Consider the following 14165-nt stretch of genomic DNA (forward strand, 5'->3'; position numbering starts at 1 on the left):
CCACGTTCATCTCGACATTCAGTCACGGTGATCCATCTGCAGTCTTGCAGATTAGCCATATAGCAAGGGTACCCGATCAAACAGGCTCAAGCGTTATCCCAACACTTATGTGTGATCTAGTGACTTGAGCACATTGACCACAGCTTCATGGCCGGCCTGCCGTGCAATCTCCAAGGCGCTTTGGCGGTCTCTATCCACTTGAAACAGTTCCACCCCTGGAATACTGGCCAAAATGGCCACAATGCTCGCATGGCCCATCTTCGCCGCAATCCCTAGCGGAGTATACCCCTCTCTATCGCGCTGGTTGAGCTGGATGCCAGGGCAAGCTACCAGCATCTTCACGACGCTTGTGCGCCCATTACAGGAGGCAATCCACAGAGGTGTCTGCTCTGTGTGAGAATTGTATACAGGGGATGTGCCATTCAAATCCACGCCGATGTCGATCGAGAATCTTACAATATCATCATATGCTTTTGCCATGGCCGCAGACAGGGGTGCTGTACCATCAACATCCACACTATTGATATCCACTCGGCCAGTATTTACCAGAGCCTGGACAATGTGATAGTAGCCTTTCGATGCAGCTCTCCAGAGCGGCGTAGTACCTGTCGCGTTGGGGCATTCCACATCGACCCCATCAGTGCTTGCAAGGATGTTAACAATCTTAGTATGACCATTATCCGCAGCGGCCCACAGTGGCGTTGTGCCGTTCTGATCCTTGCGGTTGAGATCGACTTGGCCGGTGGAGATCAGGATCTGGACTACTTCCACGTGTCCCTTAAATGCCGCTATCCCAAGCGCTGTATCGCCATGCATGCGTGGGAAGTTCAGATCGATTCCTTTCGCATTAGCCAGGACCCTGACAATGCCACTGTGGCCACGGCTCGCAGCTGTCCACAGTGGTGTTACGCCGTGATGTCCCCTCCGATTATGGATTATCCGACGGTTAGAGACGAGCATTGCCACAATCTCCTCGCATCCTTCGTGGGCTGCTAGCTGCAAGGGCGTCATGTCATCCTGGGCTTGCCGATTGATGTCTGTTTTATCGAGCCCAGCCAGTAGCCTGACCATACTAACCTTGCCCATAAGGATGGCTGTTTCCAGCGGGGTGCCCGCTCCAACTCCGCTGCGGTCCGGGTCGAGACCCTTCATAGTAATCATGGCTTGAACTACGTCTTCGTGGTCGTTGAACACCGCTGCCCATAGTGCAGAAAGGCCAGCTTTGTCTAGATGGTTTATATCCACACGACTCGTGTTCGCAAGGCAAATGACGATTCCTATGTAGCCTTTCCAGGCCGCAACCCAGAAGGGCGTTTTCCCACGAGGATTGGGCACGTCCAGGTTAATGTTCTGGTACTGGCAAACTGACTGAATAACTTCGAGGTTCCCATTTGCGGCTGCTAGCCATAATGGCGTCTTTCCTTTTGTGTTGGCGGTCAACACTGATTGAGAGCCCTTCTCCTCTAGCCGCGCTTGTTCGAAAAGAAGATTGAAAACCTTCGTATGGCTCTGATTAGCGGCAGCAATATGAAAGGCCGAGTCTCCAGATGGAGCCACGGCAAAGATATCGGTGTGCGGGCCCGACAGAAACATTGGGATCGCTTGCACAAAATTGAGGAGCGTAGCGGCTATTAGGGGGGTATAGCCGTCGGGATCCCTTTGGTTCCGATCTACCCGGTCACAGCCAAGAAAGCATTTGGTCATTTCGACATCTCTCATGAGTATTGCAGATGTGAGAGGTGACTTTCTTGACGGACCTACCACATTAGGATGCACAACAGCACTCTGCAACAGGGACTCAACAACAGCGATATGTCTCCCATTGATGGCCCAGAAGAGCGGGGAATGTCCGGAAAGATCGTCAGTATGGAGAGCACCATGGACGAGGAGCCAGTCAACAAGACCCAGACTGCCCCACTGGCAGGCATGGGATAGGGGCGTCTGGCCAAATGAGTCCGGTTTGTCATAGCCATGCGCCTCCAATAGGTTTATCAGTAGCTTGTGTAGATTTGGCGTATCGGGGTCAAGACACCAAATATGCTCCTGCCACCATTCCACTGCATATTGGTAGAGGGCCCAAGGCACACTGTCAGTTGCCCTGGAGGCTTTCAGGTATTGCATTAGACTATATCCAACATCCTTATCATTGCTCTTCCTCAATCTCAGCAGCTTCAATGCAAAGCTCTGGGATTGGCGACGAGCGGGAACCGTCGAGCTGACCACCGCTGCTGTCACCGAGCTGGAGCTAACTTTAGGTGCCTTCACTGTCGACAACTGCCTAGAGAACACATCATAATTCAGGTAGGTGACGATAATCTCTGCCATGGTTTGATTTGCACGATTCGCATCAAGACCTCCTCCGGTTTGGTCGAATAAATATGTTTTCACACTATGATGCACTACTCGAATACTCGAACTTTCTTCATCCACAGTAAGCAGGCTCCCACAGCAGCTTAATGTTGCATGCATGTCATTCAATCTCCTCGCGGGGTCCCAAGATGTCTTCCAAGGAATGACACCAAGGGCTTCTGTCATTTCCTCTGTGGTCAGTGGCCTGCATGCGATCGCAACCAAATCCAGAATCTTGGATTGATACGTGGCACCGGAGACGCTTGATTTTCTCAATATCGTGGTGTATAATGCCGACAGATCTTTAGGCAGATTTGCAATGGCATCTCGCACATCAGCGTCTGTTCTCTCCAGACACAGGGCTTCTATCTGCAGAGACGCCCACAGAAACATTCCCTGGGCTCCTTGAGAAAGGCTATCCCGGATCTCGAGAATAAGGGCAGGGTCGTTTATTACAAGCTTTTCGGCTTTAAGACATCTCTCCAACTCGGTGTTAATGAAAGCGTCGATGTCGGATTTGTTATCTTCCACGGAGAGAAACTGCCGGTTCGGAAGCTGATTTAGTTCCTGTAAAGAGCCAGCGGGCTCTGGCCTAACAGACACACACAGTGACAGCTTGATAAATTCCTGGATCTCCAGTAAAGATGTCAGAATGACTTGTCGCGCTTCCGCATCGCAGTGCATCAAGCCATCAAGGACGAAAAAGGCCTCGAACTGCGTCGGCAGTAGATGCTTTAGCAAAGTCACAATATCGTCAACCTCAAGAGAACGCTTGTCTCTGAGAAAATCGCGTGCAGCATCGAAGTCATTTGCCGATTGCAACAGTTGTCGCGCTAAGGACCCTATTACTGTTTTGGGAGCCAGACTTTGCGTCGAATCATGCTGGCAGAAAAAGTACGCCACTACTGCCTTCCTTCGTACATCCAAATTGAGGTCATCCACCATATTCGCCAGAACGACGGACTTTCCCGATCCTAGCTTGCCTATGCACACGAGTGTACGCGATCGTAGCCCTTGTGGATCTTGTGGGGCTTTGCAGTGCTTGTACACAGCCGAGGTCTCCAGAATAGTCGTAGTACCAAGCTTGCGGATCCGCTTCCAGTCCTGTTCATAGTCATACGTAGAACAAGCATCCATTACCCGCTGGCGCACCCTCAGCTTTCTTGCGTACGATTGAGATTCGAAGCGTTTAGTGATCTGAGACCTGAACCATGAATTATCCTCAGCTTCTAGGGATAATTGCTGTACCATAAGTAAGTTCACTTCTTCTTTGATGGCGGTGGCCCAGAGTTCAAGGTCGGATTGGTAGCCTTTCAGAGAAGCCGTCAAAGTAGAAGCCCACTGGCCGAAGGCTGTCTTCCGGCTCAGCTTCATGACATGATGACATAGCTGCACAACGGTGATGAAGTATTCCAGCATTGATGTTCCAAGCCGTTGGGATTTGGGATAGACAGCACCCATCAGTTGGTAACGAGGTGCAGAGCGGCCCACGGCCATGAGCATGTCGGATAGCTGTTCAAAATAGGTCGAGTACTTGACGATGGACTGGAAAGGACATCAGAGGCTTCCCCCGACCAACGTATGTGGTGTTGAAGACCTACAAGAAGTGACAGGCGTACCAAAGCCCAGATGCCACAGGCCAGGAGGCTCTGCGAGGCGCCCAGGACGATGTCCCCAAGTGCAGCAAACTCCTGCACCGCCTGAAGAATGTTTGTTAGCCGCGACCCGAAACATCGTCCTTGAAGGCCAGCCGATCGATTAATCTCCGCAGTCAACTGCATCACATCACGGATACTTGGTGGAATTCCAGCTGCCTGGTATGATCGCAGGGTGGCCTTCTCCCGTGATGAGCAGTCGGCTTGAAATTCGGAGATAGCCTGTCCCAGACGAACTTCGGGTTTCAGTCTCGCAGCTTTGGTGAGAGCGGTCGCCATCATGGACCCGAGCTGCGAGAAGAGTGACGATACATAGACCACTTCAGCAGGGATGAACAGGCTGTGGTGGGTTTAGAGAAGGATGGATGAAGATGGTGAGCCAGGAAGACACGCAAGGCTGTGGTGATGGAGGAAGGAAGGCAGTGCTGGTGCCGCCACTAAAGATGGCCAATCACAGCAGATTTCAGCTGTCATCGTGGAATCGAAATACTACTACTGAGTACTAGTAGTCGAGATTGAGGGATCTCTCGTCAAATTAAACCAGTCTTCTTGTTGATGAAGGATTGATGGATGATCGATGGGTAGTACTATGTGAGAGAGAGTAAGTACGACTGGTCGAGGTGGATAACCCGATCGCGGAACCAGCCCTGATACTAATAATGCGCATCTTTCGATTGGCCAACCCACCGCTGCTCCAACTATTGCAACCCTGATCCTGTATACATAGTAAGCCAGTAATTGGGCTCTCCTGGGAAGATAGTCGTGATCTGGACAAAGAAAATACCCATCAGGTACTAAGATCTGACCCATCCCATAGCAGGAACCACACCAGGATTCCCACCAGTCAAGCTTAGTGCTGACACGCTTTCCTTTGAGTTAATTTGACCGCCTCTGATTCATGCACATATAAGTAGCTCAGCTGTCATTGTCGCTGACCCTTTCCGGAACCACCGTTGTGTCTCACTATTTGCATTCTCCTTTCCCCTGCAGCTTCCTAACGCCGTCAGCCCGGTCGGCAATGGCGGAGATGAGGCTGCGCACCGCCCTGGCCATCCTGGCCGGAATCTATCTCCTCTACAAACTTCTCTCCTTTATCCGCTTCTACATCATCGGTCGTCGCAGCGGATATCCTCTAGTCGTGACCCCTTTGTTCACGCGCCACTCGCTCTGGCAGATCGTGGGTCCGACCTTTCAAGTACAGCTGAAGCGCTATTTTCCCACATGGCTCTACGAACATCTGGACATCCACATCCACGGCTGGGAGTTTCGTCACAAGAATGCTATGCATCGTCGTTATGGCAAGATTTTTGTTATTGTCTCGCCTGATGAGTGCTCACTATGGTAGTCCATCGTTCCCTTGTACATTTGTTTTGACATCGTTCTGACTCCCATATAGGATCGCCGACCCGACCGTAGGCGCAACCGTCTTGCAGCGACGCAAGGATTTCGACCAGCCCGACGTCGTAGCCAAATTCATGGGCTTTTTCGGACCAACCTTAATTCAATCCAATGGTGAAGACTGGAAACGCCAGAGGCGCATCATCGCTCCCCAGCTCAACGAAGCCATCATGGGTGAGGTGTGGGAAGAGGCCTGTCGCCAGGCCCGTGCTATGCTTGAGTATCTCCTGCAGCATCCTGGCGGCGAGACCTTGACCGGGCTTCGTAGTATCGCCATCAACGTTCTCGGCCAAGCTGGGTACGGACAGAACCAGCCATGGTCACCTGACTTTGTCGAGACTCTGGGGCAGGACTGGCAGGACGCCAGAGTCTCGTACTTCAAGACGATTGCTATGGTCACGGACCGGTTCGTGGAGGCGGTCTTAATCCCAAACTCGCTGAAAGTGATGCCATTCATGCCCGAGTCGATTCGTCAACTGGGTCGCCAGATGTTAAAGGTGCCGGAATATGTCAGAGAGATTTTGGGCGAGGAGCGCAACACTAAATCGAGTGAGGTGCCTAAAAAGCGCCACAATCTGCTAGATATGCTGGTGCGATATGCGCAACATGGAACGGAGAGCTCTGCGAAGCTGTTTCTGTCAGAGGCAGAAATCAGCGGCAATCTCTTTCTCTTTACCGCCGCTGGCTTCGACACGACAGCCAACACAATGGGATATGCTGTGATGTTCCTCGCACAGTATCCCCAGTGGCAGGACTGGGTGCGGGAGGAGTTGTCTCAGTTGGACGCCGATGTTTCGTCTTGGGGATACGATGTGTTTGCTCAATGCCCACGAATGCTGGCTGTCATGGTATGTGATTCAATATAGAGCAGTAAGGAATAACTGCTAACCCTGTCAGTATGAAACCCTCCGTCTCTTCACACCTGTTCTCCACTCCACACGCTGTGTGGCCACGACGCAGCAGATCGCCGATGCGGACGGCACACACGTGCTGATGCCCCCGATGGACGTGTTTATCTCGCAGCAGAGCATCCACCGGGACCCAAATGTCTGGGGAACGGACGTGGATGAGTTCCGGCCCACGCGGTGGATCGACGACGCCGGTCAAGTGGTGACCCCGGCGAAGGGCACGTTCATTCCGTGGTCGGGAGGGCCCAGAATATGTCCGGGCATGAAGATGTCGGAGGTGGAATTTGTGGGGACGATGGCGACGCTGTTCCGGCACGCGCGGTGCGAGCCGATGCAGAAAGGAAAACTGCAGCAGCAGATGGAGGACTCGATATCAAAGTTGACGCTGCAGGTGAGGGAGCTCCGGGAGGTACAGTTGCGGTGGGTGCCAGCCTGATTATCTTGACAAATGCATATGTCGATATCTACCAGTAAGCCAATCCAACACAAACAATTAATCATACCCTAAACGAATAAGATCGATAAGATAGCAATCTCCCACCATTGTCATCCTCTTCACGGGTTCGGCACTCTACTCCTCTATGGGTATTGGCCAATCATACGCCCGAGCATCCGAATACTCGCAAACTCCCCCTCAAAACATACTAGTCTCTTTGACTCTCTCCTCTCTCTCCTCTCCCATCTTCGTCCACCATCACCACCGTAAGCTCAATTTGGTGCACCGGTCCTAACAAGACCCTGATCAACCACTGATAAATTTCCGATGTCTGTAGCTTAGACTACTTCCACCAACCATCCAGACCAACTAGTAGAGAAACACCATAGGATAAATATCAACCCATCTTCCCCCTCAACTACACCCATCCAACCCCATCGACAGCATCAACCCACACACACACATAACCACAATGTCCCCTCCCCACCTCCCAACCACACTCACATCCCTCCTCACCACCCTCCTCCTCCTCACCTCCTTTTCCCTAACAACCTACACCCTAACGACCTACCTCCACCTCGCGCACACCGCTACATCCCTCGTGCCCAAGGTCATCATCCACGACACCGCCATCATCGCCACAACATCCTACCATATCTTCACGACGATCCTGACCTGCCTCACATTCATCACGATCTACTTCCTCTTCCCTAGATTCTTCACAAAGTCAAACGGCAGCAACAGCAGCAACCCCTCATGGATCCAAAAGGCACTTACATCCCTCGCAACCCTCCTTCTCACGACAAGTCTCCTCGCCTTCACGGTCATCCTGGCTACCAGAAAGATGTCCTTTGGGGACGTGGGCCCGCGTGTTACTGTCTATTTAGATGAGAGTCTGGGCGAGGAGAGTCTGGTTTATAGGGATGATGGGAGGGGGGTTGCCGGGTTTGGTAGTGGGGTGGGTTGGTTGGATTGGAGCAGCGGTTTTGTAAGTTGGAATCTGTGATTCGGATGGGTTTGTTGGGTTGTTGGCTAATTTTGTTACTTTAGGTGTGGGTTGATGATGGTTGGAGGGAAGAAGGAAGAGAAGAAGGGAGATGAGATGTGGGTGGAGAAGGGGGAGGTGGAGGAGAGTAGTAGGGCGGAGAGTGTGTAAGTGTGTTTTGTGGATGTTAGGGATTTTGATGGATGAGGTTGTGCGGGTGTGGTATGATACTTTAATGAGGTGATGGGTTATGAGTGATGTTAGTATATGTCTAGTATGATAGTATCAAAATATATGATGTCGATCAATATACTACCACTAGTATACTACTTGGTTGTTTCTTGGCATATTGTTCGGTTATAGCAGTAGTACTGGTTCAGTACTAAATTGAGCACATCTGATGGTACTAGACTCGGTTTGAATAATCACACATAAGTAATACCCACTTTGATATGAAATAAGGAACAATGAACGTAATCCAGTGTAAACAGTGCTTTACCTTACTCTGTCTCCTGAAACTGCATAGTAAACGCTCATTCGTCTACTTAAAGTACATATGCAAGAACTAGATCAAATCAACCCATTCTAAAACACTGACACAGAGGCCAATTTAATGACCCTTGCTCACCACCTCCTCCAACTTCTTCCGCACATCTCCGATCTTCTCCTCCATCATGGCCCGCGCCATACCGCTGTGCGCAATCCCCGTGTACCACAGGTGCTCAGCCTTCTCGCGCACCTGCAGATGCGTGTCCGCCACAGCCGGCACCTGCTTCTCGTACTCCCAGACCAGATCCGACACGTTGCGCATGGTCACGGGCAGCAGGGTCCAGGCAGCCACGGTACCGAAGGCCAGCGGGGACGCCGTGCGCAGGAGGATACCGCGGTTCCGCGACACGATGGAACCGGCCATGGCAGCCACAACGACGTAGACTCCGCCGGGGAGCAGGCGTTCACCGGACTCGGGCGACGGGGCCAGGGAGGCGACGGTGTTGGTGAAGGCGTTTTCGATGTGCAGGGCACGCGACAGGAAGTTGTTGAACTTAGTCTCGACGGCCAGGGAGTTCTCGTACAGGAAGAGACGGGCCTGACGGACCTGGGCGGTCAGGATGTCGGTGGGAGTAGGGGAAGAGGGAGAGGAGAAGGGAGTGGACACCGGAGCTGCCGGGGTGGTGGTGGTCGGAGCCGGGGAGACGACGGGCTTGGAGACGGCCGGGATCTCGGTCGGGAAGTCATCGTAGATGGGTTTTTTCTGGACGCGATAGCAAGTCAGAAGCGGATTCGAGCGAAAGCAAGCAGGGATATTCCGAGCACGTACAGCATCGCGAGGCTCCTCTGCAAAAGCCGTCTGCCGGGGGTAGAGGGCGATACCGCCAGCCAGAAGGGTGGCCGCGATGGGGGCCACAGCCCGCTGGAAGGAGTTAGCGGAAACTTCTTCAAGTTGCAGACGGAAGAAACAGGAGCTGAGGGATTTACCTGCTTCAGCATTGGCCGGAAAGACATAATGGGGGAGGCCAATGGAGGGAAGAAGTGAGGGAGGGAGGTGGAAGAGAGAGAGGCTAAGTTGGAGGTTGGAATGACGGCCTGAGGTCGGCCGCCAAGCCTTTTTTTTCGTGAGTTTGGCGGCTTTGCGGCTCGAGCCTCCGTCATCGTCCGCTTCTCTTTCTCTCCTCCCTCTCTCTCTTAACTTTCCCCTCACTCTCCTTTTAATCTTCCACCACCGTCTCGTGTGGTTTAATTTCTACCGTTATTTATTCTACTCATGGTATAATCTCCATGTCGACTTCCTTTCCCACTGTCTCCCCCTGAACGCCATCATGGGAGCTCCTCTGCTGCTCCCACTCCGGCGTCGGCCGTGGACTTGCAGGACCTGTCTGCTGCAGGCCCGTCGCTCGCTCGAGACGGCCGCCTCGCCGGCGACTCATCGCACAGCCTTCGATTACCTTCCGAGTAAGAACGATGCCCAAAAGAAATCCGATGACGACACTCTGCGCCGCGTCTTCGACTCGCAGCCGTTCTGGCGCGAATTCAGCCAGCGCAGTGCTGCCCACCTCAAACCTACCGGTCTAGTCCAAAATCAGTACCTGACCAGTCCCGATGGTTTCCGCGTCTTTGCGACCACCACCCTGCAGAAGTGCCAGGCTATCGTGGCCAAGGTGCTGGCCGGTACAACGCTGGAGGATTACCGGAGTATGGCCCGCGATCTCGACCGCCTCAGCGACTTGCTGTGTCGAGTCATCGACCTATCGGACTTCATCCGAGTCATCCATCCCGATCCGCGCGTGCAGGAGGCCGCGACGCAGGCGTACGCCCTCATGTTCGAGTACATGAACGTCTTGAATACGACTACCGGCCTCAACGACCAGCTGAAGAAGGCCGCCGCCAATCCCGAGGTTACGGCCCGTTGGTCCGACGAGGAGAAGATCGTCGCTCAGATCCTCATCAAGGACTTTTCCAACTCGGCCATCCACATGCCCCCGCATGCGCGACAGCGTTTCGTCAACCTGTCCAATGATATCAGCCAACTGGGGAATACTTTTGTCAACGCCGCCGAGCCGGCCAAGTCGCACGTGACCGTGAGCGCCAACAGCCTGCGCGGCCTCGACCCCATCCTCGTGCAGCAGATCAAGCGGTGGAACCGGACAGCCTCCGTGCCCAGCATGGGCCTGATTCCGCGCCTGGCGCTGCGGTCCGTCCACGACGAGGGCGTGCGGCGGGAGGTCTACTTGGCTACACGCACGTCGAGCGCCCGCCAGATCCAGCGGCTCGAGCAGCTGTTGGCCAAGCGCGCCGAGCTGGCACAACTCTCGGGCTACGATAGCTTCGCTCACATGACGCTGAGCGACAAGATGGCCAAGTCCCCTGAGGCTGTGTCTAACTTTTTGACCTCGCTGGTGGGCAGTAACCGACCCTACGTGCAGGAGGAGCTGGCGCAGCTGCAGAGCATGAAGGGATCCGCTGGTCGGTTGCAACCATGGGATCACGCCTACTATGTCCATCAACGGGTACTGCAGTACTCGCAGTCGCGCCGGTCGCGGGAGCTCAGTGCGGTGCCCGAGTTCTTCTCCCTGGGCACGGTCATGCAGGGACTCTCTCGGCTGTTCGATCGACTCTACGGTGTTCGGCTGGTGCCCCAGGAAACGGCTGCCGGGGAGACCTGGAACTCGGATGTGCGCCGATTGGACGTGGTCGACGAGGCGGACCGCCACATTGCTGTCATCTACTGTGACCTGTTCTCCCGCCCCAACAAGCACCCCAACCCGGCCCACTACACGCTGCGGTGTGCACGTGAGATCTCCGCGGAGGAGGTGGCCGAGTGCGCCACGACGATGGATGCTTCCGCCCACCCCAACGATGGCATGGCCACGGCCGTTGACCGCGACGCCAAGACGCTCCGCCAGCTGCCGACGATCGCGCTGGTGTGCGACTTCCCGGAGCCGCCTGCGACAGGAACGGGCCGCCCGTCCCTGCTCAGCGAGCACAGCGTGCGTACCCTGTTCCACGAAATGGGACACGCGCTGCACTCGATTCTGGGGCAGACGCGGCTGCAGTCTATCTCTGGAACGAGATGCGCGACCGACTTTGCCGAGCTGCCGTCGGTGCTGATGGAACGGTTCGCAACCGCTCCCGAAGTGCTGGCATTGTACGCCCGTCACTGGGAGACAGATGCCCCTCTGTCGGAGAGCATGATGCAGCACATGGAGAAGGACCGCACGGCGCACGGGTCGATCTACGGCGCGATGGAGAACGAGTCGCAGATCCTGATGGCGCTGGTCGACCAGGCATACCACTCCCTCCCTGCCGGCCAGGCCGCCTCCATTGACAGCACGGCAGTCTTCCACCAGGTCTCTGCGGAGCACTGCACACTCCCCGATCCGACCGACACCAAGCCCCCGACCTCGTGGCAGGGCTTCTTCGGCCACCTGCACGGCTACGGCGCCACCTACTACAGCTACATCTTCGACCGGGCGATCGCCAACAAGCTGTGGGAGGACGTGTTCCAGCAGGGCAAGGCGGCGGTGGATCGTCGGGCCGGAGAGCGGTACAAGAATGAAGTGCTGCGCTGGGGCGGTGGCCGCAACGGCTGGAACTGCGTGGCGGGCGTGCTGGGCAGCGCCCATCCCGCCAACGCTGATGGCCGACTTGTCGAAGGCGGCGACGAAGCTATGCGGGAGGTGGGTCGCTGGGGATTGGGACGCGATGGTGTCTCTGAGTAATTTTATTGGTCATGTGTGTATGTATACTATTCAGTTACAAGTGACATAGGCAATAGATATCCCTGTAATGATATTTCAGCAATGATCAACCTAGTTTATCTTCACCGCACTACAACAATACATACAACGGTATGCCACGCGAGCCCAGCCTACAATATGCCGGTAACTATGCCGCCGTGGCACAAACGCAGCGCCAGTACGACCTTGATCTCGCACCGTTAATGCTTTCTGCATGTGAGATGCATCCTCTGCCTACCTGCACCTGCACCCCCAGTTAATGAAAGAGGGGGAGGCGGGATGAAACCTACCAAGACAAACTGCAGCATGCCAGCCCCTGCGATTGGCGGGATAGAAAGCAAGGTGGTGCTGCTGACTTTCTATTAGGGTATATGATAACCCGGTTTTGCCCTTGATTTAGGCATCTGTTCTTTATCCCTGTCGGGAGATCAACCAGTCTAGACTCTTATTTAACTCCCTTCTAACCCTAGCCACTGAGAATACTGTAGTGCTGCTATGCTAATATTGGCGATATCACGAGGTAAATGAAATCCTTGATGCTTGGCTTGGCTAGGAATACGTACGTACATGATTGCTTTGTTTGCTTGGTGGCTGACCTGAATGACTGGGTCTGACTCCTTGGATGAAATCTCAACTAACTACTACCATATTATCTTTCTTTATCCCTTGATAACTTCTTTCTTCTTTCTTTCTTTCTCTACTTCCTCCTCTCACCATAACACATACATAGCCATTCTCTACCCTAATCAATCCTATTGATTACATTCATACTATCAACAATGGCAACCGTCACCTTCAAAGACGACCTCCCCAACACCACAACCACAACAACTCCAAAGAATAAAACAACCACCCTCCGCCGCTGGCTCACCTTCTCAACCTCAACCTCATCATCCCATCGCCGCCGCCGCCGCTCCTCCTCCCCACGCCCAAAACCAACCCGCAGACCTACCCCAAAACCCACCATTAACACCACCACCAGTACATCAACATCAACATCAACAACAACCCGTCTCTACCGAAGAGTAACCCTCCCGCGCCGCTCCTCCAAATCCAAAACCAAGACGAGAACAATAATCCATCCTGATGACGATACACAACCTACATCGCTACTTACATCCATAAACACCACTACCAACACAGGCACACCCACAGCCCATCCAACAGATACTACCAACCCAATCACACCCCCACCCACAAGCCCTACCTCCCCCTCAAGCACTACCAATAACAAAATCCGCGCACGCTCTCCCCTCTCCCCCCTCTCACCCCTAAGTCTCAACTTCAGTACACTATTCAACCTATCTCCACGATCCAAAACCATCGAGGAATCGTCATCATCATCATCGACATATTCATCGTCATCGGCATCGGAGATACATATCCCCCCGCCGACTGTATCGCATGAGCAGCTGACGAGTTCGTATGCGGAGTATTGTGAGGCGTTTACGGAGGGGCGGACGGAGGAGAGTTTCCTGTATCAGGAGGAAAAGGAGGGGGAGGAATATGGAGATAAGGGTGTTCGGCCGGTGAAGGAGATTGTGATTAAGGGGGAGAAGGGGTGTTTGGAGGAGAGGTGTAGGGGGAAGGAGGGTGTAGGGGGAGGGGGACAATGTGTGGTGGATACAAAGGAGGAAGAAACAAAGGAAAATGGTGATGGGGACAGGGCTATTCCGTGCAGTGATGATCAAAGGGAGATTCTACATTGGTTACGGGAGTCGGATGAGGAGGAGCAGGATAGTGGCAGCAATGCTGAAGATGTACCGCTGCGGGTGTCTCCCCCCGCGAGGATCCTCACGCCGGCTCGATATGAACAGTCGCGACGGGCGGCGAGACAACCTCAGCATGGGAAGCAGGAGCACCACGAGGATCAGCGACATGCGTGGTGGACTGCACTCCGGGTGGGGTGGACGCGCATGCGCCGCCGAACCAGCAGGGCTGCCAATCCCGACTACAATTAGACTAATTCCACGCTGCACTGCATAAGACAAGAATCAATCAATAAATTCGTGCAACGTCGCTAGCCCAATGGGATCCCCAGAAATGGCCGCAAGGGATGTCGATGCACCCGTCGGTTGCAATCACAAGAAACGCGCACACAGGGGTATCCCGAGCATCTTATTACATACAGCCTATGCCGATACAACAAAGGAAAAATGCCGCGACAAAGGAAATCTTCGTCCCCTCTATTCATAGTCT

General features: G+C 53.9%; 6 protein-coding genes across 6 annotated transcripts; 4 read left to right on the forward strand and 2 right to left on the reverse strand.

The window, feature by feature from the left end:
* Positions 1-105: 105 nt before the first annotated feature.
* BO85DRAFT_470577 (NACHT domain protein) lies at positions 106-4565 on the reverse strand (the record flags this gene model as incomplete). The annotated part of the gene is made up of 12 exons (XM_025662409.1): positions 3969-4565; positions 2276-3894; positions 2221-2245; positions 2088-2184; positions 1777-2057; positions 1323-1743; positions 1074-1286; positions 873-1037; positions 491-839; positions 363-451; positions 199-326; positions 106-168 (listed from the first exon to the last, which is right to left on the reverse strand). The coding sequence occupies exons 1-12, from the start codon at positions 4284-4286 to the stop codon at positions 106-108; spliced, it is 3768 nt and encodes a 1255-aa protein (XP_025513161.1). The 5' UTR covers positions 4287-4565.
* A 398-nt stretch (positions 4566-4963) lies between these two features.
* BO85DRAFT_451580 (cytochrome P450) lies at positions 4964-6847 on the forward strand. Its single transcript, XM_025660619.1, has 3 exons — positions 4964-5345; positions 5401-6250; positions 6300-6847. Exons 1-3 carry the CDS (start codon positions 5032-5034, stop codon positions 6744-6746), a joined length of 1611 nt encoding a protein of 536 aa, XP_025513162.1. The 5' UTR covers positions 4964-5031; the 3' UTR covers positions 6747-6847.
* A 96-nt stretch (positions 6848-6943) lies between these two features.
* Positions 6944-7962, forward strand: BO85DRAFT_451581 (uncharacterized protein). The gene is made up of 2 exons (XM_025660620.1): positions 6944-7734; positions 7797-7962. Exons 1-2 carry the CDS (start codon positions 7219-7221, stop codon positions 7845-7847), a joined length of 567 nt encoding a protein of 188 aa, XP_025513163.1. The 5' UTR covers positions 6944-7218; the 3' UTR covers positions 7848-7962.
* Positions 7963-8084: 122 nt separating this feature from the next.
* BO85DRAFT_470579 (MICOS complex subunit MIC26/MIC27) lies at positions 8085-9295 on the reverse strand. The gene is made up of 3 exons (XM_025662410.1): positions 9208-9295; positions 9050-9142; positions 8085-8983 (listed from the first exon to the last, which is right to left on the reverse strand). The coding sequence occupies exons 1-3, from the start codon at positions 9232-9234 to the stop codon at positions 8342-8344; spliced, it is 762 nt and encodes a 253-aa protein (XP_025513164.1). The 5' UTR covers positions 9235-9295; the 3' UTR covers positions 8085-8341.
* Positions 9296-9429: 134 nt separating this feature from the next.
* Positions 9430-12041, forward strand: BO85DRAFT_451583 (mitochondrial intermediate peptidase). The gene has a single exon (XM_025660621.1). It carries the CDS (start codon positions 9549-9551, stop codon positions 11946-11948), a length of 2400 nt encoding a protein of 799 aa, XP_025513165.1. The 5' UTR covers positions 9430-9548; the 3' UTR covers positions 11949-12041.
* A 512-nt stretch (positions 12042-12553) lies between these two features.
* On the forward strand, positions 12554-14058 carry BO85DRAFT_81790 (uncharacterized protein). The gene has a single exon (XM_025665702.1). It carries the CDS (start codon positions 12746-12748, stop codon positions 13925-13927), a length of 1182 nt encoding a protein of 393 aa, XP_025513166.1. The 5' UTR covers positions 12554-12745; the 3' UTR covers positions 13928-14058.
* The last annotated feature ends 107 nt before the right edge of the window (positions 14059-14165 follow it).

This window comes from Aspergillus piperis, assembly GCF_003184755.1.
Source record: "Aspergillus piperis CBS 112811 unplaced genomic scaffold BO85scaffold_16, whole genome shotgun sequence".
In the NCBI taxonomy this organism is placed as follows: domain Eukaryota; kingdom Fungi; phylum Ascomycota; class Eurotiomycetes; order Eurotiales; family Aspergillaceae; genus Aspergillus; species Aspergillus piperis.

Coding starts and splice junctions, on each gene's coding strand:
- BO85DRAFT_451580 (XM_025660619.1), top strand. CDS start 5,032: ATGAGGCTGCGCACCGCCCTGGCCATCCTGGCCGGAATCTATCTCCTC. Junction 5,346..5,400: donor CCTGATGAGTGCTCACTATG/GTAGTCCATCGT, acceptor ACTCCCATATAG/GATCGCCGACCCGACCGTAG. Junction 6,251..6,299: donor CACGAATGCTGGCTGTCATG/GTATGTGATTCA, acceptor TAACCCTGTCAG/TATGAAACCCTCCGTCTCTT.
- BO85DRAFT_451581 (XM_025660620.1), top strand. CDS start 7,219: ATGTCCCCTCCCCACCTCCCAACCACACTCACATCCCTCCTCACCACC. Junction 7,735..7,796: donor TGGATTGGAGCAGCGGTTTT/GTAAGTTGGAAT, acceptor TTGTTACTTTAG/GTGTGGGTTGATGATGGTTG.
- BO85DRAFT_470579 (XM_025662410.1), bottom strand. CDS start 9,234: ATGTCTTTCCGGCCAATGCTGAAGCAG. Junction 9,143..9,207: donor TCCGGCCAATGCTGAAGCAG/GTAAATCCCTCA, acceptor AACTCCTTCCAG/CGGGCTGTGGCCCCCATCGC. Junction 8,984..9,049: donor CAGAGGAGCCTCGCGATGCT/GTACGTGCTCGG, acceptor TATCGCGTCCAG/AAAAAACCCATCTACGATGA.
- BO85DRAFT_451583 (XM_025660621.1), top strand. CDS start 9,549: ATGGGAGCTCCTCTGCTGCTCCCACTCCGGCGTCGGCCGTGGACTTGC.
- BO85DRAFT_81790 (XM_025665702.1), top strand. CDS start 12,746: ATGGCAACCGTCACCTTCAAAGACGACCTCCCCAACACCACAACCACA.